The sequence below is a fragment of the Belonocnema kinseyi genome, chromosome 9 (assembly GCF_010883055.1).
Source record: "Belonocnema kinseyi isolate 2016_QV_RU_SX_M_011 chromosome 9, B_treatae_v1, whole genome shotgun sequence".
NCBI classification, from domain to species: Eukaryota; Metazoa; Arthropoda; class Insecta; order Hymenoptera; family Cynipidae; genus Belonocnema; species Belonocnema kinseyi.
The window spans coordinates 85,237,787-85,247,938 of record NC_046665.1 but is presented as its reverse complement, the minus strand read 5'-3'; the positions used below and the strand labels follow the sequence as shown (position 1 = coordinate 85,247,938).

Sequence of the window (10,152 nt, the reverse complement as noted above, 5' to 3'; positions counted from 1 at the left end):
TCAATTCGACTTGATTAAATAAATTTAAAAAAAGTTAAATCCTTAATTTCATTGATCCTGACGATTAATTGATAAAATGATCAATAGATTTAAAATATTTAAAAGTATTTTTTTCAAACTCCTTGGCATTTTCAAGAGCTTTACAAAATTTCAAGAGGTTTTAAAAGATCAAAAATAGTTCAAGAAATTTTAAAAGATTTCCAAAAATTTGTTATTTATTTTTTTGAATTTAACTTTACTCAATTCAGTGCATTTTTCAAAAGTTGTTGTTTTATTCATCTTGAAGTCTTTAAAACTTAATTTCTTAGGCATTTTGTCAAATTATTTTGAATTTTACTAAGTTTCTCTAATCTGATTTCAAACTTACTAAATTCAATTAATTTCTTTGATATTTTAAATTTTTCTGTCTAAGTTTTTATATATTTCATTGAATTCTTCTCGTTCACCTTAATCTTTTCTAAATTCATTCCAGTTTTACGAAAACCAATAGAATTTATTTGATTTAAACAAAATTTCCAATTCATTCGAATTTTTTTTTAATCTAAAATTTGAAAATATTTATAAAATTTTTTAAAGATTTTGAAATAAAATTTGGAAGCCTTGCAAGGAATTTGAAAGGTTTCAAGATAATACATTTTTTGGTACAATTTCAGTCAAAATTCAAGATAATTTTTTTTTTTTGAAAATCTAATATTAAGAAAAAATCGGAAAAAATGTAGAAGATTGTACAGCAAAATTATTGAATTTTGTAAAATTACAAAATATGAGAAAAAAATCGAATCAATTTAAGAGATTGTTTAGAAGTTTTGAAAGAAAACAAAAATCATTTTAATCACAAAAGTTTTAAAAAATTTAAAATAAAATGCTGTTTTTTTTTAGTTTTAACGCAAAAAAATAAGCTTTTATAAGAATTTTGAAAGATTTAAGAGGTAATTTTTTAATGAATTTTCATGTTTTTAAATTTTATTTTAAGATAATATTTAAAAGGGTTTTCCATACATTCGAAAATATTTCTAAAACTCTCAAAAAAGAATCTGCAAGTTTAAAAAAAATCTTTTTTAATTTTGCAGAACTTTTAAAAATATTTTCAAACAGTATTTTAATATAATATTGTAAAATATTTAGACGAAACATTTGGTTAAAAACTCAACTATTTGGTTGAAAATTCGTCTTTTTTATTAATTAAATTGTTTTTTATTTAAAATTAAAATAGTTTTTGGTTAAAATATCAATTATATCTTGACTTTTTTTACTTGAAATTTTATATTATTTTGTTGAAAATTCAACTATTAGGTTGAAAATTAACTTTTTTGTTGACATTTTTACTTTTGACATACCTGAAATCTTAGAAAATATTTTTTAATATTCTCAAAAATCTCAAGAATATTCTATTTATATAAACTTGAAAACAAATATACTTAAAAAAGAAATAAGTGTTCGAAAATTTTATTTTGTATTATTAAAATTTCATTTTTTGGTTAAAGATTCATCTTTTTACTTGAAAATGTAAATATTTTTTTGGGAAATTAATCTTTTTTAGATGTATTGCACCCTTTTTGATTTAATGTTAAATTCTTGTTTAATTGAATTATCAACTTTTACATTTTTTGTCGAAAATTCATATTGTTGAAAATTCAACTGCTTCGATAAAGTTAAATTAATTGATTGAAAATCAATTTTTTTTGTTAAAAATTCATCATTTATTTCAAAATTTAGTTCTGTCTGAAAATGCGACTACTTTTTTTGAAAATTCGTCTTTTATACCGAAAATTAATTTTCTTGGTAAAAATTAATTTATTTAAATTAAAATTCATATTTTCGGTTTAAAAAATTAAACTGTTTGGTTGAAAATTATTATCTTTTATTCGAATTCATCTCTTTTTTATTTCAAATTAAAATATTTTAGAATCAATCTTACTTATTTTAAAATTCCAGTAGTTAGTTAAAAATGAAATTACTTTGTTAAAAATTAATCTTTTTGGTTAAAGATTCAGCATTTTGGATCCAAGTTCAAAATAAACCCTTTTTTAAAATTCATCTATTTCGGTGAAAATTTGTCTTTTTTGGTAGAAAATCAATTTTTTTCGTTAATACTTAATTTTTTGGCAAAAAATGTCTTTTGTTGAAAAAAACAAAACTAATTTTTTAAGTATTTTGATAAAAATTAATTTTTTTATACAAAATGAATCTTCTTGGTTGAAAATGATTTTTGGTTAAAAATGTAACTATTTTGATAAAAATTCATATTATTTAGATAAAAATTTATTTTTAACTGAAATTTCAACTATTCAATTTCTGTTTGACAGTGTATCTGTTTTATTTAAAAATGCTTATTATTTTATTGAAAATTTGTCTTTTTGGGTAGAAATTTAATCTTTTTTGTTAAATATTCAAAAACCGTTTTAGTTAAAAACTTATTTCTTTGAATTAAAAATTGAAAATTTTTCTTTGTTGAAAAATTCACTATTCTATTTTTGGTTGAAAAGTTAGTTTCTTTAGATAAAATTTGATGTATTTTATTGAAAATTATTCTTTTTGAATAGAAAATTAATTCTTTAGTTTAATATTTAAATATTTCATTCAAAATTAATTTTTATGATTGCAAATTCACTATTTTAGTTAAGAATTAATTTCTTTGGTGTAAAATTCAACAATTTTGTCCTTTGTTTGTTATTTACAATTCAATTTTTTAATTTTTTTGTCAAATTCCAATCTTTTTTATTTGCAATTAAAATCTTTGAGAATCCATTTAACTTATTTTAAAATTTGGTTAAAAATTAAAGTTTTTTTTTAATTCATCTATTTTAGTGGAAATTGGTCTTGTTCGGATAAATTAAACTATTTCTGATTAAAAATGTAAGTCTTTTTTAATTGAAATAATTATTACACTTTTTTTTTAATTCATCTCTTACGGTTTAAAATGTAACTATTTCGTGGAAAACTCGTCTTATTGGCAGAATATTCATCTGTTTGGTTAATGCCATTAAAATTCGAAAAAAAAATAATTCTAACAGTAGGAGAAAATCATGAAATTGATTAAGATTAGTTCTTAATTTTCGTAAAATGACCATGACCCTATTTTTATTGATACGAGTTAACAGTTACAACGACGAGGTATTAAATTGTTCAAATCCCAAATTTGTAAGGGGATTCGAGACCGGATTTGTTTTTGTCATTAACAATTCTTTTGAGTGGCTCGGTTTTTGTACTTAACCACTTGCGAGTGATTTCGTCTCCCTGTCTCCCTAATTCAGCTCCAACCTTCGATCTTACTTCTTCGTGATATTTGTTCAACCACTCGAGCTGTGAGGATTTTATTTATTTTTTTAATATCAAAGTAAAACTATGCATACATTAAGATTTTTTAGAATACAGAGCTCGGATCGATTTTTTTGAACAAATGCGAATAACCGACTTTTTTCATTTTCGCAACGAAATTTTGAAAATTGAAATTCAAAACTATAAAAAACTGTAACATTTCTATTGTCAATATTAACAATTGAATCATTTCTCATTAAAGGTTTATACTTGGAAATTTTTTATTTAACTTTCATAGGGGTTTGAAAATAAATAACGTCTGATTTCGTGAATCCGTATTCAAAGCTTTAATTTTTTCAAATTTAAATACTTATCAGTTGGACATTTTTACGTGGAAAACGTTTAAAATAAACTAATTTCAAATTCATTTCCAGTCTTCGCAGTCATTCACCTATTTCTCCTTTTTAAATGATTTCTTTCTTCCTCAGTTTTTGAGAAACTTCTCCCTTTTCTCGTTTTTTAACTAAAATTCGAACTGGCTTAATAGAAAAATTCAAAAATCTTGACGATGATTCAACTTTTTTTTGAAACTTTGTTTTTATGGATTGAAAATTCCACTTTTTCGCTTAAAAATTAAGTTTTTTGTTGAAAATTTAACTCTCTTCTAAAAAATTCATCTTTTCGTCATGAAAATTTCACCATTTTGTTAAGAATTTTTAAATTAAAATTGCAACTATTTCATTGAAAGTATATATTTGTAGGTTGAAAATTACACTTTTTGGTTTAAAAGTTAAATTATTTTGTTGAAAAATCAAATATTTTGTCAAAAAGTCATCTTTTTTGTTTGAAAATTAGACAATATGGTCGAAGAATCATTTTAGTTGAAAATAATCTATATAGTTGAAAATTTGTTTAGAAATTCAACTTTTTTTTTAAACTTCAAGTATTTGATCAAAAAGGAATTTTTCCTGTTAGAAAATGTAACCAAATTCAAGCATTTTTTCAAAAATTCATCTTTCTTCCTTGAAAATTTAACTATTTTGTTAAAATATTTTTCTTTTTGGTCAAAATTCGTCCTTTTTCCATTAAAAGTCGATGTTTTATGGTAGAAAAGCCATATTTTTGGTTAACAATTAACTTTTATGATGAAAATTTAACTGTCTTCTAAAATTTTGTTTAGACATGAACTCACCCATTTAGTTAAATATTCATTTTTTTTATTAAAAATGCGTCTTTTTTATTGCAATTTTAAATATTTGATTAAAATTCAACTATTTGGTTAATTATTAATTTTTTAAATTCAATTAATAAATCTTAAACTATTCAAATATTTAAAAAATATTTACCATTAATATCAAATTATAAATCATTCTTTGTAGAATATTTTTTATTTTAAAAAATTCAAGATTTAAAATTTTTAAACTGGTCTTTTTGGTTTGAAAATTAAACTACTTGGTTGAACTTTCACCTTTTTTTTAAATTTAACTTTTTTATTGAAATATCAACTATCGCGTTTTTTGTTGAGAATTCACCATTGTAGGTTGAAAATTCATTTAAAAGAATTTAATCCCCTATTTCCGTAAAAAAAATCACCACATTTCCCCTTTTTGGAGAACAATTTGTTCAAAAATTTAAGTATTTGATCGAAAAGTCATCTTTCCTGTTAGAAGATTTAACCAAATTCAAGCATTTTTTCAAAAATTCATCTTTCTTGCTTGAAAATTGGACTATTTAATTGAAAATTCAACTATTTTGTTAAAAATTTTTTCTTTTTTGGAAAAAATTCGTCCTATTTCGTTTAAAATTCGATTTTTTATGATAGAAAAGTTATATTTTTTCGTTTAGAATTATTTTTTTCGTTGAAAATTTAATTTACTTCTAAAAAATTCGCTTTTTGTTATGAATTCGACCATTTAGTTAGTTTCATTTTTTTAAATTTTAAATTCGTCTCATTTTAACGCAAGTTATTTGGTTAATTATTAATTTTTTAAATTCAGGTATTAATTCTTAAACTATTAAAATATTTTTGAAATATAAACTAATACATTTTTTTTAAACTATTAAAAAGTTTGTTTCTTTGAGTTGAAAATTGAGCTAGTTGATTAAAGTTTTACCATTTTTCTTACAAATTAATCTCTTTTGGTTAAAATATCAACTATTACGTTTTTTGGTTGAGACTTCATCTTAGTAGGTTGAAAATTCAATTAGTTTGTTAAAAATTTAACTATCTTTCTAAATATTCAACTACTTGGTTAAAATTTCAACTATTAAAAGAAAAATTAATTTGTTTAAAATGACAATTCAATTATTTGCTTGAAAATGCAACTTCTTTGGTATAAGATTAATCGGGTTTGTTTGAAAATTCAACTTTTTGGCTAAAACTGGAATTACTTTGTTAACAATTCTTCTCCTTTGCTTGCAAACGCTTAAATATTTGCTTGTAAATGCAAATATTTAGTTAAACATTTTTCTTCAAATTTATCTATTCGGTTTAAAATTCAACTTTTCAGGTTGATAATTCAACTGTTTTAAAAACTTGGTCTTTTTGGTTGAAAATTCAACTACTTTTTTTAAAATGCAATATATTTAACTTGACGTCTTAGGAATTTAAAAAATTGACTTAAAAAAATTCAATTCAATATTCTATCTATATTAAATTCTTTTAAAAGAATTTGCTCCCCTATTTTCGTAAAAAAATCACCATATTTCCCTTTTTTGGAGAGCATTTTGCCTTGTAAACTCTAAATTACAAATAATTAATAATTTCATATTCAAATCATACAGTCAAATGTACAAATGTAAATTATAAGCTTCTCTCAATTAAAAATAATCCAAGTTGACAAGTTTAACAGTTAAGAAAGAAATATTGTATACACAAATTCAGAATCCTTGAAGCTGAATGACTATTTTTTTTAATTCCTTAGACCTTAAATTTTAATCAATTTTATCAGATTTTATCCGTAAAAAAAGATCCATCCCTTTCGCTGAGCTGGGAATCGAACCCAGGTTTTCCGATTGGTATATCTGAAAATTTATTTTCATTGTGCCAAAAGTATTTGGCAATCAATGAGAATTATGCGACTTTCTTCGTAATTTCATGTGACTTTTTCATATCCTTCAAGGCGATCCGAGCTCTTATTAATAAATTAATTAATTGATTAATTAAACAATCTCACCTGTTCATTTGTGAGTTGGTTCGGATTAATGAGTTTCCTCTCATAAGGCATTAGCGTGATCATTTTGAAGGTCATGAATTGCTTTTCAGGTTTAAACTAAAAGCATAAATTTTTAAAAATATAAATATCTCTTTAAACTATTTATTTTCAGTGAAATACTCACTGTTGTGTTAGCTGCAACAACAGTAACAACGTTTTCTAAAAGAGCTCCCCATTCTCTTCCCTGACGATAACCTATACCTTGGATTCTGAAGGCATTGATGTCATAGGTGTCGTTAAAAGCTGAAATTAATTAAATGTTTAATTAACTTAAAATTAATCACATTAATTAAAAAATACATTTTTTAAGTAAATTGAGTTAAAATTTCTAATACTTTCTTAGGCAAGGCTACTTTTTTCAGTAAAGTAGTATAAAAACTTGATCGTCCTATCAAATTTCAATTTTTTTTTTTTAATTAAAAATGAAAGTAAGGCGTGCTTAAGAAAATTACCTCAAAAAAGAAGTCGATAAAAATAGAACATAAATATTTTAAGTTCTAGGATCTAAAAAAGTTTTAAAAACTACCAAAAATCAGCTTTTAGGAGTTTGGCAAATTTAATGATAGATCTTAGTTGATGTTACCTATTTCTCTTTAAGATTTAATTTCATAATGTTCATAGTTATGTTTTTTAGTTTTACTTCGTAAATTACAATTTTTTGAAATAGAGATTTTTTTTCTCATTGGACAATTTCAAATAATAAACTTTTGATTCCAAAGAATTTCAAGAGATCTTGTTTCAAAATATTGTGTAACACTTATTACTAAAAAAATGGTTGTTATTAATTTATAAATACTTTATGTTTTTAATATTAGAAAATAAAAAGTTTGGTCGAGAGTTAAACTATTTGGTTGAAACTTGAACTACTTTGTTAAACAATAATTTTAAACGATTTAAAAATTGTTTGACAAGATTTCAAACGATTACAAAAGATTTCTCAAATATTTTCAAGAATTCTTAAGGATTTCAAAACATTTCAAGAATTTCAAAGATTCCAACAAGGGAATTTGGTACACCAGATTTCAAACATTTCGAAACATTTAAAAGAGTTCTAATGATTTCAAAAGGTTTCAACAAATTTGAGAAGATTTGAAAAGATTTTTATCGTTTCAAACGAACAGAAAATATTTCACGAACAAAGATTAAAGAAACGTTTCAAAAATATTTCAAAGATTTTATAAAGATATTTTTTAGTTTTACTATGTAAATTACAATTTTTTTAAATATATATTGTTTCACTTAATGGACAATTTCAAATAATAAACTTTTGATTCCAAAGAATTTAAAGAGATCTTGTTTCAAAAAATTTTGTAACACTTATTACTAAAAAAATGGTTTGTTATGAATTTATGAATACTTTATGTATTTTATTTTAGAAAATACAAAGTTTGTTCGGGAATTAAACTGTTTGGTTGAAACTTGATCTACTTTGTTAACAAATAATTCTTGTCGTTGTAGAATCATCATGCTAGTTTAAAATAATATATTTTGTTGAAAATGTAAGTGTTTCGTTGGAAATTAACATTTTTATTAGAATTTCGTGTTTTTTGTGTTGACAATTTTACTATTTTAGTTGAAAAGTAACTTTTTAGTAGATACTTAAATTTTTGTTAAAAATTTATATTTTTGTGTTAAAAAATTTCAAAGAAATCTTTCTTGGTTGTGGATTCAACTATTTTGTTAAAAATTTGTCTTTCTTTGGTTGAATTTTACTGTTTGGAATTTAAAATTAAAATCTTTTTGGTTGAAATATTTTCTATTACATGATTCGTTGAAAATTGGTCTTTTTTTATTGTTGAAAATTCATCTGTCTTGGTTAAAAATGAAAATGTTTGTGGAAAATTAAAATTTCTTTTTTAAGAAACTCGTCTTGTTTGAAAATACAACGTTTTAGTTGAAAATCAAGTATTTTGTTAAAAATTTGTCTCTTTCTATTAAAAGTTAAACTATTTGGTTGACAATTCGTCTTTCTTCGTTAGAAATTATAATTTTTGTTTAAAAGTCAAGGTTTCAGGTTCAAAATTCAACTGTCTGACTGGTGTAAAATGTTATTGATAATAAAAGTTGATAGACTTGATTAATTTCTTAGTTCAGTGCCCTTTATGTACTAGTGTAAGGCACCCCGCTGAAAATGACGGATAGAACCCAGATAAGAACCGGGTGGAAGTTGGTTCTTATTTGGCGCTATTGGAATTAGACCCGGGTTTTGTCCCCGGTTTATACCCGGTCTTTGACGGATTCTATCTGGATTGATATTTTTATCTCCGGCTTTTATATGGCTCTCATCAGGGACCTTAAAGATCTGTATCCGGTTTGCAGTGGGGATTGGACCTGGTTTATACCGAGCACTTGACTGGGTTTTATCTGGGATCAGATAACATCTACTGGATTTCTACATGGGTATTATACCACTATGACGTATTCTCTATTAAAAAGAAGGTTACGAAAAACGTAAAATAGTTCTATTAAATCTAAAATTCTAGCTTAAATACAGTCTATATCGAAGAAATCTTGAAACTATAGAGAACAGTTCTATAAAATGATAACCGATTTTTCACCAGAAACAAATTCATCTTTTGTATTATTATATTATTACCATTATATTCTAGTATTTGTTCAAATGTACGCTATTCAAAAATTTCTATTCTTCGCGGGTTCGAACCCGCTATAAGTCTCGCATTCCTAACGCCTAAAGCCTCTCGGCTAACCTAACTTGAAGTATCAAAAACAAAACTTGAAATATAACCTACAGCTGTTCAAGGCCGTTTGCAAATTTTTGTGACCCATTCTATAAAAAATATTGCTACGCTTATAATGGTATATGTACTAAGATTTTATATTGTAGAAATGTTACAAATTATTATTGTATATTTTATGTGCGTAAACAAGATTTAAACTAAATCCAAAAATATTTCAAGATATTTAAAAAAAAATTTTTAAATTCAATATGTATTTTCAGAAATTTAATAACTTTTAAGGGATTTCCACAAATTTCAAAAGATTTCAAAAGATTAAACAGACTTTAAAGAATTCAAGAACATTATTTATATTTGAAAATTACTTTAAAATCATAAAACTTATATAAATTCTACCCACATTAAAAATATCTTGAACTCTTTTAAATATTTCGAAATCTTTTGGAATTCGCCAGGAGTCATTTTCCTGTTAAATCCCTTAAAATTCCTGAAAATCTCTTTAAATTGTTAACTGTTAACTTTTAACTGATGTTAAGTGATAACTGTTGAATTTTTTAAAAATAACTTTAAATACTTTGTAATATTTTAAATTCCTTCACCGACTTTTTAAACAATATGAAATCAATTGAAATTCCACAAAATCCCTTAAAATCAATAAAAATCTCTTGATCTCATAAAAAATAATTGAAAGTATTTAAAATATCTTGAAAATTCTTGTACTTTTTGCAATTCTTCTAAAATCTTTTTAAATTCTTTGAAATCACTTGCAATCTTTTTTAATTTATTAATAAGCTTTAATATTTTTTAATTTAAAAGAATTTTTAAATCCCGTTAAATGATTTAAAAATTCATTAAAATCCTTTTAAACACTTGAAAATATTTTGTACACCAAACTCTCGCTTTCAGTCAAGTTTCGCGGGTTGCCTTCAAATGGCCTTGGACTGATTTCGGGACGACATAAACGTAAACAGGGTTGGTTGACT

At 23.5% G+C, this 10,152-nt stretch overlaps 1 protein-coding gene across 1 annotated transcript in view; it reads right to left on the bottom strand.

The window, feature by feature from the left end:
* Positions 1–3,049: 3,049 nt before the first annotated feature.
* The window catches only part of LOC117180264 (xaa-Pro aminopeptidase 2-like), a 33,032-nt gene continuing 25,929 nt past the window's right edge, over positions 3,050–10,152 (bottom strand). The window contains exons 11-13 of the mRNA XM_033372668.1: positions 6,598–6,716; positions 6,435–6,530; positions 3,050–3,303 (exon numbers count right to left, since the gene is read on the bottom strand). Of these exons, the coding sequence (XP_033228559.1) occupies positions 3,127–3,303; positions 6,435–6,530; positions 6,598–6,716 (392 nt within the window). The 3' untranslated portion in view covers positions 3,050–3,126. The remainder of the gene's footprint in view (positions 3,304–6,434; positions 6,531–6,597; positions 6,717–10,152) is intronic.